Here is an 18,246-nt window from a genome sequence, read left to right on the forward strand (position 1 = left end):
TGTTTGCATTCATCTTATTAATCGCTCGCCCGATTTCCATTCATGAATTTTGATGCGATCTACTCTAGTTGTAGACACCAGAAGACTAAAAAAAAAAAAAACTAGTGTCAACCACCTTCTCGCCTTACGATGGGCAAGTCTCGCTCATGCGATCAGTCTGTTCTGCGAGCTTACCACCTTGGGCGCGTTCAGGGTCTGTTAACGCAAGGTTAAGATCAACCACCCACTTCGCCATTACTCCACTCATCTCATTGTCGTCATCTTTGGCCTTGTAACGTTCCCCGATTGTCTTGAGCCTACGTAGGTACCTGCGAAGCTCTTGGTGACTCAGAGCTTTTTCCCGAATTGCTATACCAAGTATTCCCTTGGCGATCGAGCCAAAAACTCTGTAGGACATGAACAGTTCTTTCAAACCGGCCAAGCATAGATGTAGGAAAAAAAGCATCTCATCCCGGTTGGTTTCAACATCGCGTATCGTTGCATTTGCCACATAAATGACGCATGTCTGCCAGAGGACTGATGATGCCTCCAAGCTAAACTCGAGTCGGTATGAGAGTAAAAGGCGTTTCATTTGACGGATTGAGGCGTGATACACAACCTTGGGGGTCGCTCGATCTGTCCCGAAAGTGCGCAGCATCGACCTGGAATGATCGATCATGTTAACAAAGGGACGAAAGATATCGGTGATGATGGCGTGGTAATAAATACTGGAAACCAAGTCAGTCCCAAAGCTCTTAAACGTGATAGATATTGAGGCAACCTACTGCAACATGAAGACAGCGTGACTACTCCCTTCGCAGCGAACCAGGCTCAGAGGCAGTCCGTCCGCCCAGGCCAAAAGCTGGCGGTAGATGTCTTCTGCAAAGTGGAGCGCGTTCTTTTGGTCGAGCCAGATGTGATCGCCTTGGCCGTAGTAAGCCCTAGTCACAACGGAGAAAATTGTCCAGAGTTTACAGGCGGCATTAAAGATCTCGCTGGTGGGCGAAAGGACTTGGCCACCTTCTTCTGCAGCGATGACAGCCTCAACGTCTCCTGGCATGAAAAGCCTCGGTGGAAATTCAAGTTCAGACTTGTGGTAGTGGAGCGAGAAGACTCTGATTAGATTGCTGGTGTTTAGTTGCAAGCTGAGTAATGGCCACTTGACGACCAGGGTGGTGTTGACTTACGAGACCCAATTGAAGGTACCCCATGCCACAAACGACGCGGCTCTCGTCCAGTCAGCATGGCCGCTGAACCACGCATCCGCTTGCTCCATTCCGGATGCCAGGTTGACAAGACCCATTGCTTGTGCAACTTGCAGTCCTTTCCGGAGATACTGAAAGGCAAGGTCATCCTTTCCAAGAGTGACGGCAGTCATGCAGAGCAGTTGCAAGGCAGACACATTAGACAGAGTAATAGCTTCACGGTCGTCATAGTTACTCCATTGAGCTCGAGCGTCAGCAAAAAAGGCTATAGAGTAATGGGCAGCCTCTGGGTGCATGGGAGTGCAGGCTTGCTGTCAAACACAAAGATGAGTGTTGGCTATCAGGCTCATTACAGACGACATGGGCTTTTTGAGGTTCACTTACACATGCCCACGCCAGGAGTGCCGCAACGAGGAATCTGGAACAGAAGTATGGCTGGTTGTGAACAAGATCACGGAGGAACAAGTCAGCGTCGAAAAGAGGAAGAACGGGATAGTCGTTGTTGAGGTAGAGGGCAATTGCTTCAACTGCTATTGAATTAGGGATGGGCAAAGTTGTCCAAGAAGATATTTCGGTTTGGTCAAGTAGGTGGATGTGCGATTCAGTCAGATGCGACAGCCCTTCATAGGAGCTAGTTGAAGCAGTAGCATCTTTGCTTGCGCTCGTGCCCGGCAATTCGTGGGGATGGACAGATTTGGTATCTTCGAGCGGAGAATTGCCAAAAGCCTCAGACCTCCGAGGGGCAAGCAACTCCCCAAGAGGCAAGGAGCTGACCGTCACGGGAAGCAAGACTGGGTAAGCAATTGGGTGCCGAACCATGAGCTCAAACTCCATTCCAGCGGACACTGGAGGTAAAAGGCTTCCGATAATGTTGTATTGGGGAAGCGGCGGTGTAGGGGACCACTGGGGCGGCGATGAGAGCGGCGAGGGAGATGACGATGACAGCGATGAGGATATTGCCGCCCGAGGTTGAGGTTGAGGCTCAGGTTGAGGATCGCGTGGCGTCTCACGGAGCATGTTGAGCAACACCAAAGCATCGTGATAGGGCAGTGTTGTGAGTTGGTTGGAGAGTTCGCCAGGCTCCTTGAGGATGCGAGCCAATCTTTCAAGTTGGGAGGGGCTCGCGGCTGGTTCCGGGCCATAGCGATACTGGCATTGCACGCCCTTTTCGGTGCAATTGAAGCATTCTGGTCGGCCACGGTCACACTGCAAGACCAGATTCACATTAGCGTGATGTTGTATAGATTAGTCTTGAGGGCAGCACAAGTCGTGGTGCTCGTGGTGACCAGAGGCAGGCAGATAGTAAGCACTGGGCATCCACCAGTGTTTTGTGTTTTGAAGGTGATGGATGCAACTAACCTTGATCTTGCGTTTTCGACAAATCTCGCAAGCAGGGGCCTGCCCGGCTTGGGCTTGGCGAGCGCGGCGCCTTGCCCTTGAGGCCAAGGCTGACCTCGAAAGCGACAGCAAAGTCGAAGTCTCGGGCGACGCGTCATTATCATTGGATAATGGCTTGGCCGGTTTCAATGCTCGCAGCTGCTGCATGTGTATGTGAAAGCAACCGTTCCCTGCCTGTGCGTGATACCTAGGTAATGGCAGAAGGGTATGTTCTATTGCCGCAGAGGAGCCTTGGTCAAGGTTGTTTTGAGTCGTCCTTGTCTAGTCTCAAGGTTTTTGCCACCTTACTCTGTCCAAAGGGTCTCGACTTTCAGGGACGGGAGGATCTTATGGGGACTAGTCCTGCTTAGGCAAGGTTAAGTGGGTATCGCTTTGCTTCATCATTGGTTCCACAAGATGCCAATCCATAAAACATCGCCTTCGCCGATAATAAACTACGATTTCGATAAACGCGCGATTCTTCAATCGATATCTTTCAAGTCGATTTTTGTCAAACTACCCACATGTTTTATAGATGCCATGTTTAAAATCTGCCACTATATGGCTCTTAGGTGACTACCTTGTAGAAAAGTCTCTCAATCTGACCTAAACTTGATTCTACGCAAGGGATGTCGATATATGCCACTGTGACGTAACGTCTAAAACATCAGCATGTTGGTGTTCAAGGTATGGTTCTCGAAGCATGGGCAACGGCTTACATTGTTTCTCATTTCTTCCGGTCATCCTCAGAAAGGGGTGCTGGTGCTTAATTCGGAGCAGGTGACGGACCCAGAGAGCCTCAACATAACCAGCAGGAATGGTCGCACTTGGCCAGCCGATGATATTGGATACGGCCTCATGTAGGAAGTTTTCCGTCGCATCATGCGGTGCGACGTGCCCACCTGAAGGCATAATGAAAACATAGATAGAAAGGCTGGTTATCGCCAGATGCACCGTGTCCTGCCTTTGCTGGAATAATATTTGCCGCATCATGAGCAAGACCTTGAACTCATTCTCCAACTCACTGGCTGTCAGTGCCACCGACTCCGGGGGCACCATGGTACCTGCCATGGAGGGCTCTGGCACACGCTCTAGCGTTTTTCAGGAGCCTTACCTCCATGCGCCAGAAGATGCTTGGAGTGGTATTTCACATGCCATCATTGACATCTATCACCTCTGTATCGTAAACCCGATGCCCGGCTTTGACCAAAGCTTATTCAAGTTCCCTAAGGCCTCGTTCAAAAGGGGAGTGTGGGCGCACCACGCCATCGTGAGATACAAATCTAAAGCAGAGATCAAGCGGCGACAAGCTGCTCCGTAATGGGGCATCTCCCTTGTAACGGCAAGTGTTGTTGGCTGATGCCCGCGAGGATGAGAGGATCCTTAATAGAGCGAGGGCGTATAGCTATGGGTTTCTACTGCCCTTATAGCAGATAACATTTAATTTACTAAAGTTCAAACTTGCCTTGGGTTCACGTATACTAAACTTCGCTGTTATGGATAAATCGTCCCTTTTGTTCTCGTTATATGCTCCATCGGGGTGGGGCCTCGGCTTTGCCGAGGGGACGAAAGAGATGACTATTGGTGAGCGGTGGATGTTTTCATTTACTAGCGCCCGAGGGTCTCGGAAAAGATATACGGTGGATATGAATGGAGGTCATCTGCAAGTCCAGTACCGAAATGCCGGGAACTATAATATGTGCCCAATAGATTGAGGAAATGTATAAGTTAGCAGAATGGCAATTCGCAGAGACTCATAACCTCACACTCTTCATTCAGCCTTTACAAGACCAATCTTGAAGCATTAAACATCATCTTAAACAATTCCAAGCAACCTTGAAAATGGCCTCTATACGAGACGTTGATATTACCACATATGATGACTTGAATTTGAGAGGAACCTTTTACAGCGTTGGGTCCAAGAAGCCTTGCATTATCATGACCCATGGAGTGAGTCAAACCCATATGTTGATGCAATACAGATCCTAACTCGAAGTTACAGTTCTCTGGTCACCGTGATCATTTCCTGCCCGAACTCGCTGCCAAGTTCAACGACGCTGGCTATGGAGCATTGGTTTACGACAACCGCTGCTGGGGCGATAGTGAGGGCCTTCCTCGCGCTGAAGCCGATCCCGTGAAGCAGTCACGAGACTATCTCGACGCTTTCAATTTCGCTGCAGCCCTTCCCGATGTTGATCCCACCAAGATCGTGTACTGGGGATCCAGCTTATCCGGAGGCAACGCTATTGTCGCCGCTTCCATGAACAAGAGCCTGGCAGGCATTATTTCACAAGTCCCCTTTGTATCGGGCGGTTCCATGGCTCGCCTCACCGCAGCTCCGAAACCCATTCTAGTCGCTCAACGGACCTCGAATTCAGAGATCCACATCCCGATCTATCCCAGCTCTGTCGAGGAGGTCCGAGATGGGACCACCAAGGCCATTTTGAAGGATGAGGGGGCCGTGGAGTTTGCAGCGGAAATGGCCCGACGAGGCTACAGCTACGACAAGACGGCTACTCTCCAGAGTTTGACCAACACGATCATGCACGAGCCGACGGGGGTTATTCATCATATCTCGCCTACGCCACTGCTCATGGTTCTGGCGGATGACGATGTGTGCACCTATACTCACCTGCAGCTCGAGGCCTTTGAGAAGGCATTGCATCCAAAGACGCTCAGAATCGTAAAGGGGAGTGGCCATTTTGATCTGTACTACGGCAAGAGGTTCCAGGAAGTGGTTGACATGCAACTTGAGTTTCTCAAGAGCATCCTTTAGGATAGAAAGACCAGTCGAGGAAATTTATAAAGTGCGAAACTAAATAGATATTTAAATTGAATAGAGGGCTTTCTTTTTACATCCATTGCGTTTCGGATAACGCATGGTTACCCCGAGACTGCTACAGAGAAGATCCACAACCTGTGAGCCAGATGAGATAAAAACCTCGGCAGAGGAAATCGGTATCTGATCTGAGTCGACAAGGACTTACTAGGCCTTATTAATTTCTTAGTAACATTTTGAGTTTCGGATCGTGGGGACCCCATAATTCATTGGAGATCGCGGAACATCTCTTCTCTCCGAGTGCGAGTGTAGTAGTCACACTAACCTGCTTCGAGCCGGCTTCCCCGCAATCATACCGTAGCTTCCAGTCCCCCTTGACTTCTTTCTCAAACCTTCATAATAACATATTCACAAAATCATTGCTTAAACCCAATGTCTAGTGTCTGACCACTCCCTATCGTTGAGTATCTCAGAAATGTCTCCAGCCTCAAAACCCATCACACGGTCCAAAGCCCTTCACAAGCGCTCGCTACAGGCGTGTCTAATCTGTCGGTCAAGAAAAGTTCGATGCGACGTGTCTGTCCATGGCCAGCCATGCACGAATTGCTCTCTCGACGATAAAGAATGCCAATTATCAAAAACATCAGCTGTTTGGTAGGTCGTAAACTTCTCCGCTCCCCTGCTTATATCGGTTGACGCGTTATTCGTAGGACCCAGAAGGCTTCCGATAGACGATCCTTGCGGAATGCAATAAAGACCCCCGACACCCGGAGCAGTGACCTTGCCTCAAATGTGACTGAACAGCTCAGTCTGGATAGTCAGTTATCGCTACCGCAGCTGACCAGCTCAAGTTTTTCATTACAGACAGTGGGCGCCGGTGAGCCATGGCAGAATTGGCAGATGGACCCTCTGGACTTCGCCCCCATACCCGAGCCTGCCGCTTACGATGGCTGGAGTTCCTCCATGCCCACTGAGAAGCAGCCTCGTTTGGACCCTATTGGTGAGTAGCGCTGTGACTTGGCTCGCGATAACCCAATCTCTAACAACAAGAAAGGAAATATCTTTCAGCACAGTACAGGGTCACCAAGTGACGCAGGAAGCCCAAAGGATGGGGTCGTTCTATACTCATATTTCCAGTCTCTGACAGTCGGGAACCTTCATGCCATTCCCTATCAAGATGTCACTTATCTCGAGGCTCAAGGATGCTTGCACGTACCAAATCCCCTGATCTTGGATGTCTTTATGAAGGCGTACTTTACATACGCCCATGTATTCATCCCTCTCATTGACGAAGGAGAGTTCTGGGCAATGTTTTCTCCAGCCACAAACAGTTCACAAAGGATCTCCATGTCGCTTCTCGTCCTTCGGGCAATGCTATTTGCTAGCAGTACTGTATGATGCTCTCGAGACTTCCTGACCAGTTTCGGCGAACTACCTGCTAATATCGCGCATAGTATGTACCTCTTCCTATCCTGCGTCAGATTGGATATCATGACATATGCTCCGCAAGGGCTGATCTATATCGGAAAGCAAAGGTAAGTCAAAACTCTCATATGGTGACCAAGACTGACAGCGCATAGCTTCTGTTTGATATGGAGGCTGAGACATCTCATTTACCACTGGCTCAAGCTGCATTAATGCTCATGAATTGGGTACCTGAATCGCCTACGACAACTTCACCTGTACCCTATAGAACATGGCTTAGCTTAGCCATACATCATGCCAAGCTCATCAACGCCCATCGCCACGCAGGAATATGTGACATTGGAACAACAGCAAACGAACCGCGGTCAAAAACACTTCGAAGACTTTGGTGGTGTTGCATTATATGTGACAGATTGTCATCTCTCGCTTGTCGCTTCCGTCTTCAGATCACGCCTGATATGCTCGACATGGAGAATTGCGTACCGTTGGGTTTCGCCGATTTACAGAGCGAGATACATCGATCAAATGTTTTCTCGCCTGCGACCAAGCGCCAACATATATCTCTGTTCTCCAAGAACCTGAGCCTATTAATGTTGTTGACAGAGATTATCCCAGTTGTCTATCCTTTTGAGACACAGCTTGAGTCAAGTCCAGACTCTTCGGCACAGGAAGAAGAGAATATCAGAAAGTCTTGTGATCTTCTTGAGGAGTGGTATAGTACAGCAAAGGCTGAGTTTCCTCCCTTCCATCAACCTATCGCGGCCGCGGAAACTGATTCAGTGAATTCCATCGCTGTACATACAAATCTTATGTACATTTACTATCAGTATGTTCTGGAAATCCTCGTCCTTATGAAGTATGGTCTGACAACATCTAGCACGTCTTGCATTGCTCTTTGCAATCGTAGAGTCTTCACGCAGATTTCAAGAATGGGTAGCCCTGACTTTCATCGTGACGATTTCCAAGTCGACAACAGGAGTAACGAGATCCGCGGGGATGTTGAAGACTCTGTTCTGGGTCTGTCTAAATGCATAGGCTCACTAACAGGATCTCACCTGACAAAATATCTTCCTATCACAGTGTAAGTCAACCGAGCGCCTCTCCAGTTGTCTGCATGCATATATACTGACCAAACTGTGCTAAAGAACGAGCTGCCTTGCAATTCCTCTTGCGTTGCACCATGTGAACACAAGCCTATCCAGCGAAGACGAGGTAGTCCCAAGCCCTCTGGGAGGTTGGCCCCCTTTTAGTTTCGACCCCGTACAGAAACACCTACAAGTCGTGACAGACGCAGCGGACACCTTTTCTGCTCAATACTATGGCTCTCAGTGGGTCAAGGAAGCAGCAGAACACGTGGCGAAACTGGCCCGGTCATTCAACAAGCTTTCATTGCGGTCAGGTCAAGAAGCGATGAAAGACTGGGTCGACGTTCTGGCGAGGCATCCCGAAGTATATCTGGGTCTTGTGTGGACTGTGGACATGTGTGTTAATCGGAGGAAGCTACCCGAAAGTGTAGATTTTCCCCTGTGCCTCCGCAATGATGTAGAGAGGCTTAACGCAGCCCCTAAGAAATCAGACCATGAGATGCTAGACTCTGAGTCTCTGGATGGGCAGAAGGACATTCAGCTTAGGCAGTCACTAGATTATCTCTTAGGTATCCAGGAACCCATGATAGATGTCTTATAAGACAGCATCATTAGTAATTAACAGCAATAATCATTAGTTATTCAAGCTTATTCATGTCTCAGCGACTAGGTGTTTATAAGGCTTGCTATCATTCCACTACCAACTATTCAGCTTTCATGGCAAACGGGCACCCAGGGCCACTCCACTCGGACCTGATATACTGGCAATATGCTTGGTCACTCCCCCTGATATCCTCCTTCCTCGCCTTGGCCTTCTCTACATCTAACGTCTCAATCTTCTTCCAAAACGACTCCCGCGGGTCTGGTAAGAGCGTCTCAGCAAGGCTCATTGCCGTTCCAACAAAAAGCACAATTAACCACTGAAAGACGGGATTGACGGGTTCCAGCCGCATTGCCTTGATAGTTGTAGGCAGTGTAAGAGCTTTGACTATCGACACTCCCAACCATCGAAAGCCGTAGGGAAAGTATCGGAACGCGAACTGATTGAAGATGGCCAGGCCGATGTATTGCATCTTCACATCGAACTCGCGTTTCTCATTCTCGTAGTCTTCGCAGAATTGAATACAGCCCTCAAAGTCTTCTGGATACCCGCAAACAGAGTTCCCGTCCTCTCTGATAAAGAGCGGCGTCATATCCCGCCAAAAGTGGTGAGCCGCAATCTTTTCCTTCTCGGTGAAACCTGATAATCCCAATCGAAGACGAAGACGGTGCATGAGTACAGCACTGAAAGTCGTGACGTACAGAAAATCTTCGTTGTACGAGAAGTTGCCAGGGTAACGACGCGCCAGAGACGCATGAAGGTTGTTGATGTGCTCTACTGCATCACGGCATCGTTTATCGCTTGGCCCGTAGTGCCACCACGTCATGTTGTAGTTCTCGGTGTCTTCGACGCGCTGAGCTCCCCGCTTCACAACCTTGCCACCGTCTGAGCGCCAGACAGTTTCGCAGCCATGGGTTGTGATGATAAAATTAGGAAACGTAAGGGCGTAGATCATGTTGTTCATGAAGTCATTTGAACGGTAGCATGACATGAGGCGCCACATGAGTTCATAGTCGGTCTCTGGATCGAGGCTGTTGATGGTGTCATTAAGCCAGTGATAGCCCCCAGGGGATATTTCTTTAGACATGATTGATGAATTGATGAAAAGAATTAAGCCAGACAAGTTTGGTAGATAGCCTTGTGATTGTAGTATTCATTCTGAAGTTTCGATTCATAAACGTTGTCTATATCATCGTTTTCAAGTGACTGTACCTACGCTCTCCGTAAATCAATACGATATCGTACCGATAGTTCCCCGTGGGGAAACACGCGGCAGGGTGAACTCAAAAACGCGAAGGCCGCTGACTAAGCGGTTTTTCATATGTCTCTCTAACCGCCGAGATTCATCAAGTACCTACCAACTGCCGATTCTCAGATCCGATGCTCTTCATACTTATATACGGGTACCATTTCTATAATCTCTTTCACTGAGACACATTAGTGGAGTCACTGGCAATTACTTGCTGTCACTGTTGTCGTTACGTTAAAGTCGCTCATACTATGACACGCGACGCGTTTTATTACTTTACGTCATTGGCTTTTTATGGCACCAACATATTGGAGATTACCATTGTGTCTGCTCAAACCACCGCTGAGAGTCACTAGCAAAGAAATGACCCAGCTCAAGCTCATCCCCAAACCCTAGCGTTGATGTCTCCCACGTCGGCATCGTTGATAACAAATCTGACTCCATGTCGAAATTAAGAGGGCCCCCTTCTGCCGTCAAGTATGATCCCAAAGAGTCGCTGTTAAGATCGGCTTGGGTCGCAGTGCTCGCGTCTACAAGTTTGTCAATGATGTGAAGGGTGATGAAAAGTTAGTAAGGAATACTAACCCCAGGCGCTCACGATCCGGAGAAGTTGTTGTACAAATTTGACACAACGTAGGACAAGGGTGTTGTTATCGCTGAGCTTCAGAAGAGCCTCGCAAGTCTTGCCGAGATATCGTTTCGCACTTTCAAGGCGGCCAGCGTTTCCAGCTTCAGCGCCGAGAGATATCAACAAGCTGCCGAAGATGGCCAACGCTGCACTAAAGGCTTTTTCACAAGTTAGATCACCACAAGAAATCATTGCGGTTGGTCACTTACCATAGTAGAGAGTAAACCACCAAGCGCCGATGAAATGGCGCCCATGATCGGGTCTTGTCAAAATGGTGTATATAATATCTATGATGTTTTCCGCCACTTGGACAAAGACTCTGTCAAAGTTGGCATGCATGCTGTTGATGGATCCCGCGTTGCGATATGGCGTTTTGGCCTCTCGGAGCAGAGTACCTAGAGACCGAATGAATATCGGGCGATGGAGGAGGAGTTGAACGTTGAGATATCTGAGCGTGAGAATGATTCTGAACTTTTCGCGCAATGGATCCTGGATATTCTCATCCGCATTATCTGGCATGTTATCCACAGAACGCAAGCCCAGATGCTGAGGCAAGCTGTTTTGCCAGTCTGAGAGCTCCTGGCCGAACTGAATCATCGATGTCATTGTGGCTGTATCTGATGATTGGTCTTCACATCCAAGGTTGCTACCATAAAGTGAGCCAATAATTCGCCCCATAATCCTGTAAAGAGTTCTAGACAGGTCAGGTCAGCGGATCATATTTGAGGTACTATGGTTTCTTACATCGAGGCGTTGTAGAATGCAGTGCTCATTTTATGGACTTCATCGGAAGCCGATATCGGTACTGGAAATATTTTTGGGAGGTCCAAACGGATGTACTCTTCTGGTATAGCACATGGGCGACCAAACGTGAGGCTCAGACTCCTGCATAGTTGTGTCAGCTGGGCCATCACATTTTCATCAGTAGTCTTGGTGATGCGGAAAATTAACCTATCGAGCAAAATGCATCCGAACCAAGTGCGTTTCCTTATCTCTTGCTGGAGAGGAGTGAATTTGGATGCAATATCTCTTGAGTGGAGTCCGATAGACATGGCAGCTTTGACGGCGAGGCCGTGAATGGTCCACGTATGAACCGACTTGTGCGTCCCTTGGAGATACTGACTCGTCAGTAGGAGGTATTGTACTGAAAGGTGTCAGTCTACTAAGACGAGAGGCATAGTCAAAAGAGGTGATTCACCTGTTTCGAGAGTAGTCCCCCTAAACATCTGTGTATGGCAAAGCTCCTGGGCCCTACGATAGTACACATCCGACTCCTCAAACGTAGTCTCACTTCCCGAGTCCTCCCAGCACGAAGTGCAAGTTGCCATTGCGAGAATCATGTTCAGCAGGCCGAGCCAAGTCCGGCGAACATTACCCCGAAAGCCACTTGCTCGAAATCGTTCGTAGGTGTCGAGAAACTCTTGCTCGTGTATATACGGAAACAAGAGCCCCGTGTTGTCAAAGTACGCACGGATGAGACGCTGCATGACCTCGTCTGGCGGTAGGAGGTTGGCGCCCGCCTTTTGAGACTCGAAGGAGACTGCTGGAAACGCGTTCAGATTACTCACTAGACCACCTTCGTAGGCACTATACTCCGATGCAGGAGTTAATGAAGTCTGATTGCCATGTTGTGTCCTTTTTGTGTCGACAGCTCGCAATATGTGCCGCATGAGCGCGATGTTGGACGACGGGCCTAGAGAATGGAATGAGAGGAGGACAACAAAAGGGGCAGACCATACTGGCGTACCAAAGAAACCACAGTCTTGCTCATCTACGAAAGAGACAGCCATGCCATCAGTCATACTCTGACCAGCACCATTCTCTGGTATTTCATCAATGTTGAGCACCACATTTCCAGGTTGGTGATGTAGTGGAAGCGTGACATCTTGCCTAGAACTTCCTGACGTTTTTAGTGTACCCTCAACCAAATTCAGTCTAACATTATGCTGTTCAATATTTGTTTCCAACAGCTTCACTTTGGCCTCTAGGGCAGCAAAGATGCTGCACACATCTTCATGTTAGACATAATTCATAACAGTCCAGGGTAGTGAAAAAGAGACGCCTTACTCTTTTGGAACTAGAAGATTCGCTGAACTTTCTTGCTGTTCATACGAACAATCAAATCCCAGCTTGTCGCACGTGTCACATCTTGGTCGCACTCCATTGCACTAATTCCATCAGTCAATCGTCCAATGGCGCGTGAGAAGCAGACCCTACCCGTGATTTGCGGATTCTGCAGGCCGAACAAGCCAGCGCGACTCGGCGTCTCTTTGGCGCGGGCTCCGACGCGTTTGCTTTTGGCGGCTGAGACGTTCCGCTTCTGGCCGAAGCTGGTGGAGAGTCATCTCGGGGGGTCATGATGGTACGATTGGAGATGCAACGAGTAGCCCTTGATCGGGGCAACATTGGGATGGGCCGATTTTTGTATCCAGGTTGACAAATCTTGTCTCCGCATTTCCCCAGAATTAATGAGACAAGAAACTGGGGGTTACGGCACTTCTGAACTCTGTTCCATCTTTGGTTTGGACTGTGTTGATACGGCCAATTGGAATGGCATGTTCTCTTCCGTCCCCATCTCGCTTCTGGTGCTTGCGGAGTTGGAGGTTACGCCTTTGTTACACTGGCGCAAATACATTTCCCTCAATTGGTTCAGTGACTACTCTGGTATCCACTTCACCGTGTTAGCTCCACTTCCGGGGCACCATCGGGACGGTCGGAATAAGAGGCAGGTATCAAAACGGGCACAAGACATGTACTTCCTGAAGTGAGCTTTGCTTGTTGAAGAGTTATAGTGACAAGGAATCAAGCTCACCAAAACTCACAATGAAGGTAGCTTGGCAGCGTTTAATCCGATTCGTCTCAACTGACGGGCGTCTTTTGCGCGGAGAGCCCATCCTCCCGACTCCCGACTTTGATCTTGGAGATACCACCGAAGAGACAAAGCTTCAGGCGCGTGTGATTGAGGGAGATGATCTTTACGACACAACTGGTGTCACACGTGTTACAGATGAAGTGGTCACAGTCAAGACTTTGTTAGGACCCCTTGTTGCTAGCGATGTATCCATTCTCAGATGCGTGGGGCTCAACTATGCTACACACAGTAAGTATTTCTGACATCAGCGAGCAAAAATACCCCGAAGACTCGTACTAATACGGCGACAGTTCGTGAGGCTGGACGCAAGACACCGCCTTTTCCTTCCATCTTCTTCAAGCCTTCAACAACAATACATGACCACGGAGTCAACGTGGTGATCCCCAAAGTCGCCCAGGATGACCAAGCAGATTATGAGGGAGAACTAGTACGCTCCAAGCCTCATTACTACAGATGCATACTGACAGATCTAGGTTGTGGTCATTGGGAAGGATGCAAAGAACGTCAAGGAGAGTGAGGCTCTCGACTACGTCGCCGCTTACACAGCAGGCAACGACATTTCATCTCGAAAATGGCAAAGAGACCCGAATCTCGCTGGTGGAGTGCCGCAATGGGGATTCTCAAAGGGTTTCGATACCTTTGCGCCTCTAGGCCCCGTCCTGGTTTCAAGTTCTGTCATAACAGCACCCGAGAAACTCCACCTGCAAACAATTGTGGACAAGGAAACCCGACAGGATGCAGGTCTTGATGATCTAGTGTTTTCTATTCCTCGTTTGATTGCACACCTTTCGTCCGGAACTACACTGCAGAAAGGAAGTGTTATTATGACGGGTACCCCAGGAGGTGAGTCATTTTAATAAGTGATGTTTGTGTGAGCTTGAATTGACTTGTGAATGTGTAGGTGTTGGTGCCGGCTTACAGCCGCCAAAGTATCTTGTACCTGGAACTCAGATGGAGGTCAAGATTACACAGATTGGCACTCTCAAGAATGGCGTCAACTTTGAGTAGTTGGGGAACGCTGGGTAGAAGAATAAATAGGCACATATCATGATAGAGATGTAATAGACCTCAGTGCATTCAAGTCTTTTTCTTACCTGTAATCTATATAGCTCAGTATTGTGAACGTCACTTGGTTAAGAAATATAGGTTATGGATAGAAGACAAAGTGTTATTCAGCCTCCAGGGTCGATATAAACTAGCTATGAAGGGAGTGAAGCTTGACAGTAAGAAAAGAACAGCTACATCAACAACAACAACAACACAGCAAACCAATCATAATAAAGAGCGAAAAGTCCTGCCACTGCCCAGGGCCCCGGGTACCCTATGGCAAGCACACCAGTTTCACTACTATGCCAAAGTACAGCCCACCTAGATAGAGGTAGCAGCAACGCGCTGAATGAGGAATTGGGGTGCAGGTCCAGAAGCATCAGACTGATAAGCAAGATGGGGAGCAGCAACAATCAAGGAGCCAGTGCAAACCAAGTCACCAAAGTTGCAGAAAACCAGGGTTCGCTCTCGTGGGTAGTTTGGGATGCGGCCAAGATTCTGCAGGTTTTTGGTATATCCGAACAGCACAGTGCCGACGACTTTGTTGCGGACAGAAGTGCTGAGATCCTCGATACTGGCTGCAGCAAGGGCAGCACCTTGACTGTACCCCCCAGCCACGATCTTGGCAGAAGGGCACTTTGAGTTTGCAAGATTGAACAGTCCGATCATCTCTCGAATGGCTGCCGAAGAGGTTCCTCGAGGAAGGGCATTGTCGCCAAGGGTAGCACGGTATGCTCCGCCAACCTATGATTCAACCAGTCAGAAAGTGAAACTGAATATTGTCAGGGAATCGACTCACTCCTTGGATCCAGACTCCATTGCTACCGTAGTTGCTCTCGAGCACAGAAGCGACTCGAGGACCAAGCGTTCCCTATCAAGTCAGCCAACTCGATCTATATCACTGAACAGAGACAAGACTCACCAAATTTCCAAGCTCAGTGGAACCCCGAGCATAGATGAAAATAACAGGCGGGCAAGCAGACGAAGCGCCGTTGGAAAGATCATCACGAGTGATGCTTCCAGATTGACGTTTCTCGAGCTCAGCAAGAACTTCACGTTCAGAGAGAGGGTTGGAAGTGGGGAGAGCCACGGCCGTAGCGGCGAAGAGTGAGAGGATAGTGGTGAACTTCATGATTGATATGAGTCAATGATTGGACTGAAGTGTTCTTGTGAGTTGCTGGTGATTGTGGAATGATTGAGATGCTTGTGAGGTGAAGAAACTCATTCCGACGGGATAGCGACGTCTATTTATCATGATTTCTCAAGTTGCTTCCCCCTACTATTTTCTTCTACCTCTATCCTCAATTCTATCTCATCATCTAACGATTCCTTCATCTTGCCCGCTTACCTCCCAAGCCTTCTACAAACCTCGGCTCCATTCCTCAAGGAGGGGAAGCTCATACACACAAACATCTTACCTTCACTCATCATAAGACCAGGACCCCGCACTTCACAACACCACCATCAGCGTTTCCAACGAATCACTTAATAAAAGACTGTCTCAGGAACTATCGCACTAGAGTATGATTTCTCGGAGCTTCGTTACTCTACATCGTTTTAGGAAATGCCAACAACGTTTTGTCGACCTAGCCTTTTCGGTAGCAATCTCACGATGCGGAACTCTACCGAGTCAAACTCACTAGTTCCCTTGGTTAGTGTTATTTGAATGGCGGGATATTTTAAAGAAGGACGCTAATCCAGGGTGAGATCATCTTGCGAAAATACCTAAACACCATGATTATACCGAGGTCATCTTACTTAAACAATAAGGGAAAAGATCAGCAGATGGACGTTAACAGCCAAGATATTACCACCAAGATCAATGATTCAGCGGTCAAGGACTCGGAGTATTCCTCATGTGTGTTGCGGCTTCCACGTCAAATCAAGAATGATGGTAATTGAAGGCATAATGGACCTCGGCACATTAATTGAGCCATTGCTTGGCAGGGAGCTTATGCGTAATTGACCCAATCGTGAGAGTCTAGTACCTCCTACCAGTGTCTGGTCAGGTTAAAAGCTGCTGACCTTAAATTACTAGCCTAAGAGTCTATTAGGACGGACAATTGGAATACTTGGGTTGTATATTGTGAAATTCGAGGTGTTTGTGCCGCCACTGAAATCAGACTTCAATATTTCACAAGCCAGACAACTACGCAACATAATGGCTATAGAGATTCCATTTTAGTGATTAATAAGATAGTAGCTGTAAGAAATTACTACTATATACCGTGGCTTTGCCCCTCTCTGCTGCGCACTCATTGTTGAAGCTGCCTAGCGTATTCATGGAGCATACGTGCGCGACCTCTCGGCCTAAGTCCCTTTGAAGTCACAGCCCATAAGTATAGGCTCCTTTCTATACTTATTCACTTCGTTGGAGGTTACATTAGCTTTTGCACTGACCAGAATGCTGTCTGGGATATACTCTTCTAATTGTCGCATGGCGATCTGTGGTAGGTTTTCTGCACTCTCTGTAAACTTAAGCCAACTAGACTGTCCAACTATAGTCTAGCCTGTTAAACCGCCTGTATTATTTATTTAGTTAAGCTGTAGAGTGACTTTATATTAGCGGATTTAATGGCAGTCCACATAAGTGTGTAAGTTACTTAGGAAAGGTCTTTTTGCCCACAGCATAAGAGTCTCGTCTATAGACTTGCTGTGGTTCCAGAGTTCCATGTTGAGCCTAGAATATTTTGAGGAGTATTTAATAAAATTCATGACTTTTGTTCTTCTTGAATTCTTTGCCATTTCTGACTATGAGAACGACTCTCGAAGACAGTGACATATTCTGGACCAACATTCCTCGTACATGACCTGCGCCTCCATGCTCCCATCCTGCGGTTTAACTGAGAATCCGTGAGTAACACCTTGGAACTCATGGAAAGTGACTTCCTTGCCGCTTTTCGTGAGATGCTGCGCATAACAGAAACCTTCCTCTTTGAGGCAATCGAGGCTACCGGTGAACATTACAGCAGGTGGAATATCCAGCTCACGGAGCAGGTCTAATCCAGCAGCGACGGGAGATATAAAGATGTCGTCTTTGCAGACTCTTGGCGGCAGATATGACTGCTCCATTGCTCTGGCCATCCAAGCGGGTAGGCTGTATTTCTGGGCATCAATCGTAGACCTGGAGAGTCTTAGATCGTACGGTAAGCAAAGCTCAAGGCTGGGATAAAACATGAAGTGCAGGACTTGTTTGAAGTCCAGTGGTAGACGTTCCCTAAATATAGAGCAAGGACCGCTTCGAAAGGACAGTAACAGAGATAATGCTGCTGTTAAATTTCCACCCGCAGAGTTTCCTCCAATCGCCACACGTGAAGGATCAACATGGATGCCTTCGCAGGCAGCTGAGGATGTAAGAGCCCAACGCAGCGCTTCATAAGCTTGCAGCAGAGCGTGAGGGTAAGGGTATCGGGGCGCTTTGGCGTAATCAACCGACATGACAATTGCTCCGGTCTGCACTGATATTAGCTGCGAGCGATCGCTGAGCGTATCTTGGGCTGCATACCTGATCAACAATTTGACGATTATTTAGGCGTCCGTCCTTTGGATGTCCCAAGACAAAACCACCGCCTTCTAGAACTAACACCAGTGGATACTTGGATTGGATATCGTCTGTAGGTTTGGGTAGCCATACATTGCATATAACATAGCCCGCTCCCAAACCTGGGGTACTGATCTTGACTTCTCGGTCATGACCTTCATTTGGACCGGTCAGAAATGATACAAGCTTGCGCAGAGTCCAGGTGACGCAGTTGAGGTAGATTCGATAGGGAAAGGGCCATTCTTGGCCATCTGTTACAGTAGGTATACTAACACGACTCTGCTCAGTTGTCATACTGTGAGGAGAATTAAAACAGATCCGGATTGATGAGTTACCAGGTGTGAAAGCGCAGTAAATGTAGTGAAAGTGGGCTGGCGCTGGCGCTAACTTATGTCAGTGCGCTGACACAGTCAATAACTAACCTATGCGGGTGAGATGTGTACCCGAGGGAGAACATG

At 48.3% G+C, this 18,246-nt stretch overlaps 9 protein-coding genes; 4 read left to right on the top strand and 5 right to left on the bottom strand.

Moving 5' to 3' along the window:
- Positions 1-9: 9 nt before the first annotated feature.
- FFUJ_06734 (related to nitrate assimilation regulatory protein nirA) lies at positions 10-2,729 on the bottom strand (the record flags this gene model as incomplete). XM_023576907.1 has 6 exons in its annotated part: positions 10-64; positions 129-707; positions 765-1,106; positions 1,167-1,495; positions 1,569-2,390; positions 2,544-2,729. The coding sequence occupies 6 exons, from the start codon at positions 2,727-2,729 to the stop codon at positions 10-12; spliced, it is 2,313 nt and encodes a 770-aa protein (XP_023430063.1).
- Positions 2,730-3,552: 823 nt separating this feature from the next.
- On the top strand, positions 3,553-3,882 carry FFUJ_06735 (uncharacterized protein; the record flags this gene model as incomplete). The annotated part of the gene is made up of 1 exon (XM_023576908.1): positions 3,553-3,882. The coding sequence occupies one exon, from the start codon at positions 3,553-3,555 to the stop codon at positions 3,880-3,882; it is 330 nt and encodes a 109-aa protein (XP_023430064.1).
- Positions 3,883-4,403: 521 nt separating this feature from the next.
- On the top strand, positions 4,404-5,337 carry FFUJ_06736 (uncharacterized protein; the record flags this gene model as incomplete). XM_023576909.1 has 2 exons in its annotated part: positions 4,404-4,511; positions 4,564-5,337. 2 exons carry the CDS (start codon positions 4,404-4,406, stop codon positions 5,335-5,337), a joined length of 882 nt encoding a protein of 293 aa, XP_023430065.1.
- Positions 5,338-5,815: 478 nt separating this feature from the next.
- On the top strand, positions 5,816-8,451 carry FFUJ_06737 (related to cutinase transcription factor 1 beta; the record flags this gene model as incomplete). XM_023576910.1 has 6 exons in its annotated part: positions 5,816-5,994; positions 6,051-6,340; positions 6,395-6,732; positions 6,795-6,875; positions 6,921-7,846; positions 7,911-8,451. The coding sequence occupies 6 exons, from the start codon at positions 5,816-5,818 to the stop codon at positions 8,449-8,451; spliced, it is 2,355 nt and encodes a 784-aa protein (XP_023430066.1).
- A 103-nt stretch (positions 8,452-8,554) lies between these two features.
- On the bottom strand, positions 8,555-9,538 carry FFUJ_06738 (uncharacterized protein; the record flags this gene model as incomplete). The annotated part of the gene is made up of 1 exon (XM_023576911.1): positions 8,555-9,538. One exon carries the CDS (start codon positions 9,536-9,538, stop codon positions 8,555-8,557), a length of 984 nt encoding a protein of 327 aa, XP_023430067.1.
- Positions 9,539-10,015: 477 nt separating this feature from the next.
- Positions 10,016-12,686, bottom strand: FFUJ_06739 (uncharacterized protein; the record flags this gene model as incomplete). XM_023576912.1 has 7 exons in its annotated part: positions 10,016-10,230; positions 10,286-10,486; positions 10,538-11,022; positions 11,073-11,472; positions 11,527-12,329; positions 12,396-12,496; positions 12,546-12,686. 7 exons carry the CDS (start codon positions 12,684-12,686, stop codon positions 10,016-10,018), a joined length of 2,346 nt encoding a protein of 781 aa, XP_023430068.1.
- A 465-nt stretch (positions 12,687-13,151) lies between these two features.
- Positions 13,152-14,208, top strand: FFUJ_06740 (related to fumarylacetoacetate hydralase; the record flags this gene model as incomplete). XM_023576913.1 has 4 exons in its annotated part: positions 13,152-13,428; positions 13,491-13,627; positions 13,674-14,043; positions 14,102-14,208. The coding sequence occupies 4 exons, from the start codon at positions 13,152-13,154 to the stop codon at positions 14,206-14,208; spliced, it is 891 nt and encodes a 296-aa protein (XP_023430069.1).
- A 360-nt stretch (positions 14,209-14,568) lies between these two features.
- On the bottom strand, positions 14,569-15,379 carry FFUJ_06741 (probable cutinase precursor; the record flags this gene model as incomplete). XM_023576914.1 has 3 exons in its annotated part: positions 14,569-14,991; positions 15,047-15,118; positions 15,170-15,379. 3 exons carry the CDS (start codon positions 15,377-15,379, stop codon positions 14,569-14,571), a joined length of 705 nt encoding a protein of 234 aa, XP_023430070.1.
- A 1,619-nt stretch (positions 15,380-16,998) lies between these two features.
- On the bottom strand, positions 16,999-18,082 carry FFUJ_14916 (uncharacterized protein; the record flags this gene model as incomplete). XM_023576915.1 has 2 exons in its annotated part: positions 16,999-17,700; positions 17,753-18,082. The coding sequence occupies 2 exons, from the start codon at positions 18,080-18,082 to the stop codon at positions 16,999-17,001; spliced, it is 1,032 nt and encodes a 343-aa protein (XP_023431318.1).
- Positions 18,083-18,246: the final 164 nt, after the last annotated feature.

Source organism: Fusarium fujikuroi, chromosome FFUJ_chr05 (genome assembly GCF_900079805.1).
Source record: "Fusarium fujikuroi IMI 58289 draft genome, chromosome FFUJ_chr05".
Classification (NCBI taxonomy): Eukaryota; Fungi; Ascomycota; class Sordariomycetes; order Hypocreales; family Nectriaceae; genus Fusarium; species Fusarium fujikuroi.